The following is a 17,157-nucleotide window of genomic DNA, read 5'->3' on the forward strand; positions in this document are numbered from 1 at the left end:
TTTAGAATCAGAATTCTAGTATATGTGAGCAGTGATCTCTAAATATCTTTTCTCTGCAGTTTTTACAAGGCTCTCAGCCATCATCTTTAGGAATAACAAAGATAAACTCAGAAAATGTACGTATGCATATACTGTGGTTATGTGATCTTCCCATTCTTTGATGTTCTAGTTAACTTTTTTTTTTTTTTGGTAGGGAGAAGTGCCTGATGGTTCACAACTTGTAAGTATTGTTTTATATATGTAAATTGCAAATATTAAAACATCTGACTTGGTTTAGCTTCAACTTCCAGCCATTTGAATCATGTTATATCTTTCTCTGCTAAATCGAAGAGCCCATTATTCAATATTGTTCCCCATGTAGGTGCTTATAGGCTGTAATCAAGTCCTGACTTAAAACTATTTGCAAATTTGACACACATAGTTTTGGCCATTCTTAAAATGGCCAGAGGAGTACGTGTCTCCCCTCCCGCAGCTTTAACATTTAGCCCAGTGGGTAAGGGCACTCACCTGGGATGGGGTAGACCCAGGTTTAAACCCCTGCTATGGAACAGATCCAGAATGGACTTTTTCAAATCACTGAAAATTCTGAAAAATTTGGTTTGACCCAAAACTGATTTTGTTTTTTTATTGAACTGCCACTGAACCAAAAAATTCAGTTTCGGCGGCATAAGTGGCAGTGTGCACAGTGCTATGTTGGCAGGAGAGCTTCCCCCACTGACATAGCTACTGCCACTCATTGAGGTGATTTTAATATGTCGATGGGAGAGCTCTCTCCTGTCAGCATAGAGCGGCTACACAAGTGATCTTACTGTGGCACAGCTGTGCCACTGTAAGCTCGCTAGTGTAGACATGGCCTGAATTAATGGGGGAAATTTTAATCCTGTGCACAAAAATTTATCTAAAAGGCAGATAAGCTTGCTCAAGTGCAGATTCCCACCACAGCTCCAACCCTTAAAAGCAAGGAAATATGGATTTAAAGGGAATACCCTGCTACACACTCCTGAAATCAATCATTGTCAATGGGCTGGTGCCCACCCCAGAGAAGTACCTTCTACTGAAAGAATTGTACACACTACACTCCATACATTCATCTTACTTGCACAAATCCTTAATTCTGATATCAGCAACAAGGGCCTGTGCCTGGAACATGTCCAGGGCCCAGACTGCTGGAGGAATAATAGTATATTAAGGAGTTCCTGTACATCATGAGGGCTGTAGGTGTAAGGACTCTGCATGGAGAGGAGTTGCAAGATTCTCACCTAATCACATGCTTCCAGAAGCTGGGGTTTTAATAGTCATGTCAAATATCATGAGACTCGTGATAAAATCATGAGAGTTGGCAACACTGCTGGCACTAAAGTCCCTTTAAATTGAGCCAGAGAAGCCTTTGAAACACTGATTCGAGCTTAGATAAGTTTTTAGCCTGTGAATTTAATATCACTCCTTTGACATGCACACCCTGTACCTGCAGGCTCATCATCTCAGGCAGATGATGATGCCCATGTGAAGCCTCAGGGATTGTCCACACCAGGACAGGGGGCTGATTGCACAATCAGAGGCCTATTGGTACATTTCTCACAACTCCAGGGCTGTTAACAATAGGCTTGTTCCAGCTCAGTAAACAGCACAAGTCAGTTCCAGGAAGGGAAACACCCAGTTGCTGCTGCAGGCAGGACATATTTCTGAGCTCAGGAAAGTGAAACTTACTCTGTTGCACTGTCCAGTGGTAGCCATGGCTGCAGAAAACCCCAGGGAAAAACTTCTGGATGAAGCTACATGTACTATCTGTCTGGAGTATTTTAAAGTCCCATTTGTTATCCAAAAGATTTTAAAAATTAAGTATAAATACTAAATAAAAGATCCTGGAATGAACATGCCTATTTGCCTTCCCACCCATAACTAGATCATCCCAGTGGTGGGTGAATATAATTTATGAAAAGACATGGAAAATTTGAAAAAGACAAGTAGACATGTTCAGATTACTTAAAAAATACAAAAGGAGAGACGGTCAGCAGGGAGGTGACTGATGGGCGTCATCAGAATGTATGTTTAAAGCCACAGGCTATAACTCCGAGCACGGTTGCCTTTTCAGGTGGTTCCTTACATTGCACGGCTTAATTCTGCACTTCGTCCTGGACGGACAGTTGCCATCAAAGGAGAAGTGAATAAAAACCCAAACAGGTCAGTAAATTGCAGTGCTCTTACATCCTAGTAGGAGATCAAATTGTAACATGTAATATTGTCATTGTTCATTACTACTGTTTTTAATATCTGAGTTACTCTGTCATAAAGTCAGATTCTTCCCTACTTGCTGCACCTGCCCAGAGGGGGGATATCCTCAATCCTACCTCAGGCTGACCATCTGAAGAGATCTGGATGCCTATCAGCACTGCTCCTGAGTCAGCTTAAAGTTCTACACTGACAAGTGATAAAAAAAAAAAAAAAAAATTTTTTTTTTTTTTTTTTTTTTTTACTTAGCAGATGTGCACCCTGTGTCTATTCAGGGCCATAGCTGTTCAGTTTAAAGCATATGTTCAGCTCTACAAAACCATCACAGTTGTGTAACATGTTGACAAAACTTATCAACCAACCAAATATGAATGATGGAAAGTACAGTCTTCGTGCAGCCCTATTCTACACATGTTCATGATGCTTCAGCTGTAACACCTCACCTTCCATGGCAGATTACTTCAGACAGATCCAGGAGCTGATGAAATGCATTGCTGATTCAGTGCATCCAATCACCTTAGAAGAGGTCCAGGATTCCCATAATAAATTCCTGGACATTTTCCATACTTATTCCACATGTGTAGCCCTTCCGATCAATGAAGCTTTATTGGATCCTTCTAAGACCATCTGGCAGACTCCAGTGACAGCACCACCCACTTGTAAAGCATGCTTATAGGGAAAAAAAAAAAAAAAAAAAAAAAGCTACATCCCAGCCAGAGATTGAGTTTTTAATTCTCTCATCCTTCACAAAACTTGGATAGTGGAAGCGGTTAATAAGTGCAATAGCCAACACTATGTTAAATCTCCTTACAATAAGGACCAGAAGAAGCTCGACCTCTTCGGTTGTAAGGATTACTCTTCAGCAAACAATCAGGCACTTATGTCAAGCTATGACTATTCGAATGACAATAAATTTAACACCTTTACTGAATATCTATGAGAGGCGCATTGTGAGCAATTCAAGACCATCAGCCAAGAAGGTCAGCTCTTAGTGAGAACATCATTGCAAGCCTCCGTAGATGCAACTGGTGGACCATGATGCAGATACTGCTGCATGGTCCATTTCCACTGTGATCATGATGCAACGAGCAACACAGCTCCAGTTGTCAGGCTTCCCTATGGAGGTACTGTAGATAATACTCTTGAGGACCTTCCTTTGGATGGTCACATATTGTTTTTTGGAGTCTACCAACTACTTCCTTCACACCTTGAAAGACTTGAAGGCTACTCTTAGATCCACTGGGATCTATACGCCTGCAAACAAAAAGTTTAGCTAGTCTCAGATATCAGATATCTCACCCAGCTCATTTTTCTAGCTTCCGTAGTTCACCTAAACTCTCAGCCAAGAGCCCTGGATACTCAAAAAAGAAGACTGCTGCTGCCATAGCTACTTCATCCCAGCTACCCTGTCATGCAAGCATCAGTTTTGATGGCTTGGTCAAGAGTCTAAACCACTCACTCCACAGAGATTTACTGCAGCATTATTCCATTCTCCTTGCCCCTTTTGGATACCATCTCCCCCAATTTCAATCTGCATGGGAGAACAGAACATCTGAATATGGGTTCTGGAGGTCTTAACATTGGAGTTATTCCATCAATGTCATGTCCATCCCTCCCTCCCACCCTCCTTCCCCATCCCTCTTCAGGGACCCATCTCATGATCGGTTCCTGAGTCAGGAAGTTGCTTCTTTCCTAGGCATAGGAGCCATAGAACCAGTTCCACTTCAGCACAGGAGGGAAAGGGTTTTATTCCAAGTACTTTCTTGTCCCCAAAAAGAATGGGGGATGAAGACCAATATTAGCAGAAACAACAGAAATTCAAGATGGTGATCATTGCAGGTATAACTCCCTCTCTAGATTACAGGGATGGGTTTGCATATCTCGACTTTCAGGACACACATTTCCACATTGCAATTCACCCCTCTCACAATAGGTTCCTTTGATTTACAGTCAACCACAACTGCTTCCAATACAGCATGCTCCCGTCTAGCCTCTCCTGTGCACCCAGGGTATTCTTAAAGGCCCTGACAGTTGTGGCTGCTCCTCTATGTCCTTTAGGCATAACTGTCTTCTCTTATCTCGATAGGAATCAGCCCGAGTAGACAATCAGAAGGTTCTATTGGCCATACAAATGACAAAGTCCTTGCTTCACATTTACGGCCTCCAGATCAGTCTCAGAAAGATCGTTTTGATCCAGGTTCAACAGATTTCATAGGAGCCGCTCTAAAGGTTGCTATAGCTGGGGACAGGTTTGTGACTCTACAGAATCTTATTGCTAAAAATTTCATCAAGGAACTGTCTTCAGCTGTCGGGTCATATGGCAGCATGTGTCTTCATGACCCAGCATGCCAAATTACCTCTCCAGTGTTTCCAGGGATGGCTCAGGACCGTCTACAGACCAATAAGCAGTCTCAATAGACAGGTCTCCATTCCCCATTGGGTTCTGGACTTACTCAGTTGGTGGAACACCTTCAAAGTCTGTGCAGAATTCTCTTCTTTCAAGCTCCTCCAACTGCCATCATCATTTCAGACTCATCCCTTTCGGGATGGGGAGAGCATGTTGGCACTCACATCATCCCGGGCAAATGGTCTTCACAAGAGAGTCTTCTGCATATCAACATTCTGGAGTTGAGGGAAGTCAGCTTGCTTCCACTTCTGCCATTGATCCAAGCCAAATCCATCAAGATCATGGCAATGTGGCTTGTATGTTCTACATCAATCATCAGGGTGGAGCACACTCCTCCTCACTCTGTGCTGAAGTAATAAAACTCTGCAGTTGGTGTGTGGCCACCCAGATATGTTTCTCAGCTTCTTACCTTCTGGGTATATAGAACACCATGGCTGACGATCTCAACAGGCACCTCTCTCAGAATTATGAGTGGGAATTGGATTTTTGAGTTCTCAACAGCATATTTCTAACCTGGGGATTTCCAGAAGTTGAACTTCTTGCCAATGCAACCAAAGCAAATTGAAAGAAGTTTTGCTCAAGAGTGGGTCTTGATCCTCAATCTCTAGATGCCTTCCTTATTTCATGGACAAAAGGCTTTCTTTATGCTTATCCACCAGTGTCATTGTTCTTGAAAGTTCTCAACAAGATCAAGCAGGACAAGCACAAGGTCATTTTGACTGCACCAACTTGGCCAAGACCAGTTTGTTATACTTGTCTCATTTGATTTACTTCTCGCCCACTGTGGCAACTTCCAATCAGTTCCCATCTGTTATTGCACGATGCTGGTCAGACCCTTCATCCTATGCTGGAAGTTCTGTGGCTCCAGGCATGGCTCCTTGATGGTTCTTGGAGTTAGACATGTCCTTTTCAACATGTGCTGTTAAACAGTAGAAAGGAGTCCATGTGACATACTTAACTTCAGAAGGGAAGGAGATATACCTCTGGTGTACCTGCTCTTCTTTCCACTGTCCTTGACTACCTGTTGGAATTTTTAAAAAATCAGTTCTTACTAGGAGTTCTGTCATTCATTCATTGGTGATCCCTCAATTAAAGGATGATCTCTACCACAGATTTACATATGGGCCCTGAGATGACTCTGGAGTTAGATTCTGGAACCACAGATCCGACCGCAGTAGGTACAGATATATTTCCGGGTGGGTCAGCTGCCTGCTGGGAGAAAGTTCTTTCAAGGTACACTTGGTGACTATGACAGCCTTTCATTTACTGGGAGAAGGCTTTTCGGTTTTTGCTCACTCTGTCAAGATTGCTTGCTGAGGTCTGATGAATCTTTTTCCACAAATTAGAAATCATACTCCTATATGGGACTTGAACCTTGTGCTTATGCCTTATGAAACACTGCTTTGAACCATTAAGTATATGTTCGTTGCTTGACCTATCAATGAAAATCGCTTTCTTGGTGATCATCACTTCTGCCAGGAGGGTTGCAGAACTGGGAGCTTTAATGGCAGATCCCCTCTCCCCCCATTTATAGTGTTCTTCAAGGAAAAGGTCTTCTTGTGACCACATCCTATGTTTTTACCTCAAGTGTTGGCTGAATTTCATATCATCAACCAGACCATTCATCTCCTGTTTTGTTCTCCCTACCCCCACGGAAACTGCATCAGACAAGGAAAGAAGCTGCCTTCCACACCATGGATGTTAGAAGGGTATTAGCCTTCTATTTGAACAGAACTAAACCATTCAAAGTGTCACACACTCTTTGTGGATCCTTTAGATCTTTCTGCAATTGAAACAATCTCCATCCAGACTTCCAAGATGGATCTTTGGGTGTATCATTTCATGTTATGACTCAGCATTCAGTCGCCTTGTAGAATTTTAGCCCATTCTATAAGGTTGCAATCTACTTCCATGGCATTACTCAAGAATGTTCCAGTTACTGAAATTAGCAGAGCTGCAACCAGGACCTCAGTACATACTTTCTCAAACTACTGTGCTTTGGTTCATGCCTCTAGAGTTGATGTTGCAGTTGGCAATGCAGTTTTGTCTTCAGTATTAGACTTTATTCCAAAGATCACTTCTCCCTTCAGGAATACTGCTCTGGATCACCTTCAGAGGAGCACCCATACAGACACTACTCAAAGGAGGAGAGGTTACTCACGTTGTATAGTAACTGGTGTTTGAGATGTGTCCCCCTATGGGTGCTCCACTTCAGGTGCACATGAACCCTCCTTCCCCATTGCTTTGGAGTTTCCTCTGCTGGACTTTGTGGTAGAGAAGGAACTAAGGGGGTTCACCCATGCAGCCCTGTTTATCCTTAGTATGGGGCATGAGGCTGCATGGAGGGCGCATGCATGGGCCTTTTTGATTTAACAACTTTGATGCTTGCTAAGTTCCTAATGAGTTAACAACTGTGTGTGTGTGTGTGTGTGTGTGTGTGTGTGTGTGTGTGTGTGTGTGTGTGTGTATGTATGTGTGTGTATATCTCTTTTCTTATAGTCTAAGAATTTGGTTTATTGTAATAGGTTTATAAATTTATACTAAAGTAAGTTCGGCTGTAATGCAAGGGACCTACAGGCCATATCCTGTATGTTGAGCTAAGGCAAAGTTAGCATATCTCTGTCTGGAACCTTTCACCCAGATAGCAAAGTCAACACACACACACGTCTGGGACCTTTCATCCAGATAGCAGAGTCAACACACTTCCACATGTGTGGGACCTTTCACCTAAACAGATAGATAATGGTAAAATGGCATAGGGGGTTTCCAAGTCTGTACGCTCAAACTTAACAGGTACACCACAAGGAAAGAACCAAAATAATTGGGAGAACAAAAGTAACGTGTGTATAATCTTAATGTCGTTAATATGTATGTATATGTCATCAATATGTACAAACATACTAGCCTATGGAGTAAGTGCACCTTACATTTTTTGTGGGTAAAAAATAAAGTTTGGGCATAAAGGAGGGTTCAGACACCTGTGCCCTATACAAAAGGGGCTTGCTAAAAGGCCTGTACTTGTTTTTCTTAAACTTTCTAATTTCCAAGGGGACTAGGCTAAGCTTGGTTTCCCTAAGCTTTTGTTCTTAGTTTTGTTTATTAGGTTTTAATTTTAAGTTTAAGTTAATTAAATAAACTCTAAGTTAGCTTCGATAGCTCTTAGCTCTAGCTTCTTCTAAGCTTTGCACCTCTCACTCAAGAATTATGGAACCTGAACCACCAAAGGCGAGGCTGGTCCTGTGTGTCTCACCACCAGGTTATCAAGAAAGGGTGTAAGGCTATTAATCAAAGCTTTGTAGCATAATAATACCATAATACCATATGCATCTTTTGAAGAGCAGTAATACAATTGTAATTTTGTAACTCTAATTATTTTACCATTTGATTAAAACTTCATTTATCTTAACAACAAGCCTTTAAGGCTATATCTGTCTCAGTGGGAGCTTCCTGTCTTACCCCCAAGGGTCCTTTGTAAATTCTGTAAAGCCTAATTCGGAACAAAAACCTTAATCTTCTAATCAAACAAATTGGCGATCCCAAACCCATACTATCCAAATTAATATTATTAATCTCCTAAATCAGGCAAGAGACTGGTGAGCCAGCCAGGAGACTCAAGGTATGTGAGACAGGGATTTTCAGGGATTCCAGGCATCTTTAGACCCCTGAGAATCTCACCTGAGGCATAAGTAAAGAGGTAAAGTTAGAGAGCAAGATTGTATGTCTTACTCACTCACTCTTAAGAACACAGGAACTTGATTTCCTGTGACTGCTTCTTGGCAGCGATCCCAGTATTTCCTGTTATGTACTGTGGTTTGACTTAGACTTTTAGCTTAGGGGGTTTGAATTTAATCTTGCAAGATAAAGAGTAATAGTATTATTATTTAAAGTGTTGTATGTGTTTAAGGGGCTTTGTTGAAGTTTAAAGTTATAAGAAATGGTACCAATAAGAGATTAGCAGTAGCATTGGGCTCGCTGACCCACACTAGTGGTGGCGGGGAAGTTGATAAATCTATGCATTAATTGCCGCCAAAAGGCCACAGTAACTCAGAACTTGTACGGTTCGAGCTACCTTATTTCAGTCCCCTCAGCTTTCCCAGGCTGCACCTCTGATCCGTCTGCCTCAGTTTCTCCCAGCTGTTTGGCAGGTCCCAACAGAGGAAAAAGACCTCTCGATCAGCTACAAGCCAGCGAGGGAAGAGAGGGGAATGTGCTCCAACCCCTCTATTGTTTACTTGGGACTTATTGAACTAAGTGTAAAAACTGGCGTGGGGTGTTTCCTGTTGTTTCTGTGAAGGGACGCCTTCAGTTTCCAAGTAAAGAACAGCAAAGTGTTCATTATATAGTTTATTACATAGGCTAATCAATAGTGAAGTGAAATTCTTTGTTTTAGAATTGAAATGAGTTCTATGTTACGTGTTAAGATGAGTGGAGCCAGGGCAAAAGTAGAGTCTGTTGGAGTTACCCGCAGTGTGGCTTTAAAAAAAAATTGCCAAAAAATACATTCAGGAACACAAAGGAGGTTTAGTACAACTAAGAAATAGCGAAATGATCTCTGAGCATTGTAACCCATGGGATTTTTTAAGTAAGTTGTTTAATGTTGAAACAGAGCACAAAAAAAAGCTAAACTGGTTAAGGGAAATGTTAAATGTCTGCTTGTGGCTTATAGTTTGCTGGGAAAGAAATTAAATAAAAATGAAAGTTACTCAGAAAAGCCCAGCAAACTTTGAATAAGGGTAAACTTTGAGTAAGGTAAAAAAGGTTATTCAAAATTTAACAAATCAGCTACATGTAGTGTCAAAGAAATGGTCAGTACTTTTCCAAAAGAAGCAGGAGTTAGAGAAAAGTTTAAAACTGTGTAGATACCAGGTACAGGAAGCAGGAAAGCAAGCACGTTGTTGGCTGGAGCAAGTGGATGCCAGCTTAAAATCGCTGGACGGCTATAAGTCAGACAGTGGTTGGCTGTTGAAAAGAATCGAAGAATTGGAAAAGATAGGAGATGTGTTAGAGAAGAACAAAAACTCAGTTCCCATCCCTACTGGCATGGTGGAACCAACGAAAATAAAAAACCTGCAGCGCCAATTACTAAAAGTAGGGCAAGAGAGTTAGTTCAGGCTAATACAGTACCGTGAGGAGCAGAGTTGGAAAGTGAGTCTCAGGAGCCACAGGGAGAGTCAAAAGGGGAAGTTAGCAGTGCAGAAGCTACTAGCAGTTTGCAGATAGAAAAAGGAAGTCCCAGGATGGCATCACAAAAGGTAAAGTTGATTGTCATCATAAAAAAAGCAACTAGTAATGTAAAGGATGAGATGAGCAGAGAAAAGGGGGAGAAAATATCCTCTCCTCTCTGTTAATGTTAGGGTTACCATACGTCCGTATTTTCCCGGACATGTCCTGCTTTTTAGTTGTTAATCACTGTCCGGGAGGATTTTTTAAATATATATAAACGTCCAGAAAATCGGAGGTATGATAACCCTACCCACTGCCCCCTCTCCTCTTGGGGTGTCAGCTCGCTGCAGCCTGCGGATTGCAAACCCCCTTCCCCCGTGCTGCTGCAACCCTGCGCTCGCATCTCTGCAGGCAGCTGCAGGGGACCCATGGCCGCTTCTCCCTCCTCTGAGCATTCCCCACGGCTCTGGCAGTCTCCCCCCTCCGTCCCGGCCGTGCAAGGAGCCCCCCCGCCAACCGCCCCCCCACGAAGCCGCTGCCGGGTCCTGGCGCAGGGGAAAGTTTCTCATGGCGTGGTGGCGGCTCCCGGGAGCCCGAGCTCCCCAACCCGGGAAGGGCCCGCATTGCAGCAACTCCCGCAGCCGCCTGGCCTGAGCCGCCACAGCCTCGCCGGGTCTAGCTGGGAGCGGGGTGGAGGCTCCCCTGAGCCTGGGGGCAAGGCCCGGGCCACGCATGCAGCCCGGCCAGAGAGGGAGCCTGCGGCTGGGGTGCAGCCTCACAGGTGGGAGTGCGCTGGGGCTGGGATGCCCAGTTCGGGGGCAGGCCTGGGGCCCGAAACAACTTCCCGCCCCCCAGCTGTTGCTGCGTGGGGGAAGCGCCCGGCCGGGGGCGCAGGGACTGGAGAGCGGTGGGAGCCAGGGGAGAAAGCGGCTGTTTCGGTGGGCTGGGAGAGAGGAGGAATGTGGCGAGCTCAGGGGAGGAGGCGGGGCTGGGATTTGGGGAAGGGGGCCAATAGGGCAGAGAGGGGGCAGAGTTGGGACAGGGAGTTTGGGTGGGGAAGGGGTTGGAATGGGGGCGGGGAAAGGGCAGAGTTGCGGCGGGGCCAGGGGCCCCGTGGAGTGTCCTCCTTTTTCAATGTACAAATATGGTAACCCTAGTTAATGTCCACCCCTGATAGTGAAGAGAGAGTGCCTTTAGAGACTGTAATTGTTCAGGGACTAAAAGATGCAGTGACACAAGTAGCTAGTGCCTGTGATGTAGTAATCTCTAGGTTACAACAAAGAGAGATACAACAACCAAGAAATGCAATTCCTGCTCCTCCACACAATGTTACATTGGGACCATATAAATCAGAAGAGCCAGCCCCTTTGGGTGAACACTTACTGGCATTTGGGCAATCAGCATTGCCTAGGTCCCTAAAATTCTGTGCACCCTCTACACCCGCTTGATATATGCTAGTATCACCTGGTGTACCAGTAAAACACCCTACTACACCAGATCTTAATGGACTAAAAATGTCCTGCGTCAGTGTAGAGATGTCTTAAGTGTAGAACAGAGGTTTTATGGAAAGTTACCCTGCTTATCAAGGATTATTCCCAAAGAAAAGTTCTAATAGCTCTGATTTAAAAAAAAAAAGTACATTTGGGTAGAAAAAGTCAAAACATAAAAATTATAGATTCAAGCTCAAATAAAAGCTCAAATCCCAATCCGGATAAAACCCCCTCAGATTCTAATTCTGATTGCCCTGTAGCAGTTGTTACAAATATTAAAACCCTAAATCTGGTAGCTAAGCAAGTAGGAATAAAAAAAAAAAATTCTTCTGTTGCAAAGCATGCACAATGTGTACAAAAAAACTGCAAAAGTGTTTGGCTTACCAAGGGAAGATTGAATTAAAATCTTACAACTCAGTGAATTGAGCATGATGGAGTACTTTGCTACCTGAGTTTAGGGTAGAAAAAAAAAATCTTTTAATTTACTACACCCTTATTGTTGCTCTAAGGGTAAAACTAAGCCAAAATCACAAATTTAAAAGTAAACTGTTACAACCCCATAAAACCAAACGACAGGGTCATGCTCAATTGCCTAAGCATGTAAAACAAAACATACCAATACAAAAAACCCCAAACTATTATATTCAACCCAAAACTTATCCACAGTACTATACACCAGGTTAATAAAAAGAGTCACCTTTAAATATCATTTGTTTAAAGTAATCTTGTTGCCATCCAGTGGCTAAAAAAAAAATTGGCCCTTAAATCATAACTCAAAGGGGGGAGGATGTAAAATCTATACCACTTCACCAACAAATTCAACTTCCCTAAAACACAAAATAGCTTATAAAACTTAAAAAAACAAAGCTATTTGTAATAATCTGATAATGGGGTGGGGGGAGTTTAACCTTATATAAACTTAAATATAAAAATTAAAAGAAATATAAAGTGCTCATTATAGCTAATTTTCAAACCTAATCAAAAGGCAAAAGTAATGTACTAAATGAAACATTTAAACTTAAGGTTCAAAATCCAATTATTAACTATAATTATAACAATCCAATACCAAATAATGTAACTTGTCCAATAATAAACCCAAAACCTGCTAGTGGTCTCACCACAACGCCCATAATAAAAAAAGTTATTAATCAGGTTCAGTTTATGCATATTCCTGTAGTGTTAAATTTGTCTAGGTGGTATCTAAAAATTTTTAGCTATTGTCAGCATAGCAAAGTGGCTTCCTTTTTCTCAGTATAACTTGTTGTTGATAGGCTGCAATTTTATTTACAAGTGCAAAATATTGTTTTGTTGGGGATGAATATTAAAATCCTTCAACCACACACTTCTAGAAAAAAGCATAGCTTAAATCTTCTTAAAAGTTTAGAATCCCTAACAGAACTATTTGGTTTAAAAGTGTCAATTTAAAACCAAGTGAATATTAAAAAAAAAATTGCAAACATATAAATTGTGTTACAAAAAAAAAGCCAACCAAGTGGTCAATCCAATGTTACAAAAAATAAAAAAACTGTCTCAAAAAAAGCAATGTACTGTTTATAATATGCATAACATAACCCAACTATTTAATAAAACCCAACGTAAAATTAATCAGCTAATCCCTTTAAACAAGAAAATTATATGCTCTGATATAAAAAATACACTGTAAATGCAATCATTAATATATTACAATCCTTAAAATTAACAAAGGTTCCTAACTTAATTAAAAATAAGCAACTGTTAAATTGGTACTGTCGCAAATGTTTTCAAAGGCTTAAAAAAAAAAATCCATGTTTAAATTCATGCCAGCATTTATCAGTGTGTGCTATTAAAAATAAAATAAAATCTATAACACCTCACCCCAACCAAAATGGTTGTTCTCTTTCTAAAAATTGTATAATGGCACACTCCTAGTATGTCTCATTACCAGTACTTAACTCAAACAAAAATGTGTATAGGCAATTGGTAGCTGTCCATTCTATAGGTCACCTCAAAGGTGACATCTATAGGGAACGTGTAAATGCACCTTCCTTGGTGGTCTATCACACTCTAACTGAAACCTAAAAAGTACCACAAATAGCCTGTTGCTCTAAAAAAGGGTCTCAGTATATTTGTAGGTGTAAGGCAGGGGTAGGCAACCTATGGCACAGGTGCCGAAAGTGGCACGCGAGTTGATTCAGTGGCACTCACACTTCTCGGATCCTGGCCACCGGTCTGGGGGGCTCTGCATTTTAATTTAATTTAATTTTAAATGAAGCTTCTTAAACATTTTAAAAACCTTATTTACTTTACATACAACAATAGTTTAGTTATATATTATAGACTTATAGAAAGAGATTTTCTAAAAACGTTAAAATGTATTACTGGCACACGGAACCTTAAATTGGAGTGAATAAATGAAGACTCGCACACCCTTCTGAAAGGTTGCCAACCCCTGGTGTAAGGTGTTTAAAACAAACACTGTTCTGTGTAACCTGCAAAAAAAAAAAAAAAAAAAAAATTACAAAATTCATCATCATCATGCCTAGTAAGGCTAACCAAGTAAAAAACTCCAATAAAAAGGGTAACCTATGCTAAAAATAGCCAATTTTGCTTGGTTACCAATTAAGAGGTACCAATATGTTCCCTTAAAGTGTCCTGTCACAAAACCAAATTTTGTTTTACTCCAAAGCAACCCACTTTAATAATAAAAAAAAAAAAAATCAAGCTGTTTCCCCTATTCCCACTTTTAAAAACATCACCATTATCCAGTCCAAACCAGCCTATCAAAATTGAACTATCCAAAGTACATCCACCTTTCTTGTCTACATTCCCCCACTAGGGTTACAGTTAAAGTCATTATTGGCCCGTAAAAAAACCCACCTCATACAAATGACTAACAATATAAACAAAGCCAAACAAGCTATTACCCAGTTAATAAATAAGGGTAATAAGACTGCAACAATTCCCAGGAAAAAATTTTAATAAAAAAAAGGGTTATTATCCAAAAAATTGCAATTGGAAGTAATTTCCTTATTTTAAAATGCCTGCAGTATAAATCCAACAGTCCCAAGCAAAAACTTCAACGGCCACCAAATGTTAAAAATAAGAAATAAGTGTACATGGTGCCCACTCCAAAAACGTGCCAAAGTCCAAAATACCATCTTTATAACAATGGCGTTAAAACTGTCCCCACAAATACTTAACCACCTACATCCATACCTATGTAACGGGGTTCATTGCAAACCGCCCCATCAAAGGGGGGCGTGTAGCCTATAGGATTAACCTGCTTGCTTGCATATATGTATCTTTTCTTACAGTTTAAGTATTTAGTTTATAAATTTATATTTAAGTAAGTTCGGCTGTAATGCAAGGGACCTACAGGCCATATCCTGTATGTTGAGCTAAGGCAAAGTTAGCATATCTATGTCTGGGACCTTTCACCTAGATAGCAAAGTACACACACACCTGGGACCTTTCATCCAGATAGCAAAGTCAACACACATGCGCACATGTCTGGGACCTTTCACCTAGATATATAGATAATGGTAAAATGGCATAGGGGGTTTCCAAGTCTGCACTCTGTCTGGGATGTATGTGCTGTCTCTTGCTATGGGTAATCTTAAAATGTTTTTCAGCTTTGCTGTTAATCTAAAATCAAGTGACTCAAAGGATATTGCACTGCATCTGAATCCCCGAATGAAAACGAAAGTTTTCGTGAGAAATTCCTATCTTTCTGATAGCTGGGGAGAAGAAGAAAAAGATGTCACTAATTTCCCTTTCAGCCCAGGAATGTACTTTGAGGTAAGGTTGCATGAATTAGGATGAAAAAACCAAACAATGCCTGTGTATTAATGAATGGAAATAGTTAAATGATAGCCTTTTTATCTCATGTAGTTAGCGTGAGTTAGAGTCAGGGACAATAACTTTCTTAAATGTGAAAGTAACTGTTTGGGACTGAATCTAAAAAAGCAGCTATTAAAGTTAAACTTGATTCAAAGTATGTTATTGCTGTGAAAAAAACCACTTCTATTCAATCCCCTTCTCTTTTCTACTTTGAACAAGTGAAAGTGCCTGAATTAGCCTTTAACTGTTGCAAGTGATATTTTCAGTAAACTCTATGTCCAAGCTGGGTTCTTTCCCTTGCAGTGTTAATAAAGTAAAAAAAAAAAAAATTTTTTTTTTAGTAAGATCCTACACTTAAAAGCAGAAGCTAGGTTTGTCTGATTCTGAATTAGACCACCAGAGTCTTCATGTTAATCAAATTAAAACAAACTGAAAACCTGTTGTGTTCCTGTTTTTGCTTTCAGTTGTTAATTTTCTGTGATGTTCATCAGTACAAGGTTGCTGTAAATGGTGTGCACATCGTGGAGTACAAGCATCGATTTAAACAGCTTGAAAAGATCAACATATTGGAGGTTACTGGAGACATTCAGTTACTGGATGTGAGGAGCTCGTAGCATCATATTCTTCCACTCTCTGTTGCCTTCTACTCAAGTACAAACTGGTATTGAATAACCCAGGTCCTTGTCCCATTTATCCAAGTTTCTGTATTGGTGCTTATCACAAAGTTGAGCCCCAGCAGTCAAAATCCTATTAGATTAGATCTTCCCCAGTTTTCAGTATCTTGGCAAACTAAAGTCACATTATCTGCTTCAGTAGGCATAGATCTCCTGTTATATGAAGAATTAAATTACTGTACCTAGCAATATAAATATTTGCTTTATAGTATTAGAATAACTGCAAAATATTTTGTAAATTAGAACACAGAATGCTGTACTATGGAATGCTAATAACTATAAATTCAATATTGTCTGTTAAGAGCGGGACTGAAATATGACCTGTGTATCTGAAAATGGACTGTCAACCTCTTAAGGGATCTAATATCAAGTTCTAAGTATATTTTAACCCTTTTTGTTTATAAGCAAAGTTAAATGGGAATTACATAAGGAAAGAATGTACTCTAATTTTAGGGAGAGCACATCTGCAGTCTCATTGCTTTACTCTGGTTTTTATGTTAATATAACTTGAAATTAGTTATATTAACCAGGGTAAACCTGGAATAATGCTATGAGGAATCAGAACCCTGCTATATTAAATTAGTGAATGTTAGTGTTAGCTCTATATCTTGAAAAGGTATTTCAGCCCCAAACCTAAAACATCCAACTGAAGTTACCTCTCAGCATGTCAGCTGTAATTTTTTGAAAACAAAACTAAAACCAAAACACCCTCCCTGGGGCCCTAGTGATTTTATTTTTTTATCTATTGCACTGCAGCACAGATGCTATAAGCCACTTCCTTGACTTTCATAGTCACATCAGCTCCTGCTCCTAAGTGGCATAAGTCAAGCCCATAGAAAAACCCCTGGCCATTATTCTGTAATTACAATTCTAATTTTAGCTGAGATCAAAGTGAAATAACGCTGTCCTCTGTTTGGTTGATTTTGCTATCTCCTATCCTGTCAATTTTTGGAGCTGCAGTATTATAGAAGAGATTCTAAAAAAGAGCTCTTATCTTCCTTTTTGATTCAGGTTGCTCAGGAATAGAAGTAGTTATTCTGTGTTATTTAAAGGGTGTGGACCCATGGATGCTATGCATTAAATCTGAGCTCAGAGAACATATTCAACATGTTGATAGTCAAGAGTGTTCACCTACTACCCCATTGACTAAGTTGCACTATAATATGCTATCTGAAACAAACATTTTGTAAAAAATACTGATTAGCATATACATGGACCCCCTGATGCCAACATCATTAACATGTCCCTGAGGAAGTCTTTATATTAGGGGTCGGCAACGTTTGGCACGTGGCTCGCCAGGGTAAGCACCCTAGTGGGCCAGGCCAGTTTATTTACCTGCTGACGCGGCAGGTTCGGCCGATCACGGCCCCCACTC

General features: G+C 40.7%; 1 protein-coding gene across 5 annotated transcripts in view; it reads left to right on the forward strand.

Annotated features, from left to right (window-relative positions):
* Nucleotides 1–17,157, forward strand: part of LGALS8 (galectin 8) — a 39,971-nt gene that overhangs the window by 22,264 nt on the left and 550 nt on the right. The window contains exons 6-10 of one of the 5 annotated variants that reach the window (XR_010599780.1): nt 60–116; nt 194–220; nt 2,093–2,181; nt 14,901–15,066; nt 15,573–17,082. Coding sequence is in view for 1 of the 5 variants with exons in the window: in XM_065589063.1 (XP_065445135.1) it covers nt 60–116; nt 194–220; nt 2,093–2,181; nt 14,901–15,066; nt 15,573–15,722 (489 nt within the window). In the remaining 4 variants the exon portion in view is untranslated. Of the gene's footprint in view, nt 1–59; nt 117–193; nt 221–2,092; nt 2,182–14,900; nt 15,067–15,572; nt 17,083–17,157 lie in introns of those variants that run through there. The other 4 variants (XR_010599781.1, XM_065589063.1, XR_010599782.1 and 1 more) reach the window with 4 other exon arrangements.

Source organism: Chrysemys picta, chromosome 3, assembly GCF_011386835.1.
Source record: "Chrysemys picta bellii isolate R12L10 chromosome 3, ASM1138683v2, whole genome shotgun sequence".
Classification (NCBI taxonomy): domain Eukaryota; kingdom Metazoa; phylum Chordata; order Testudines; family Emydidae; genus Chrysemys; species Chrysemys picta.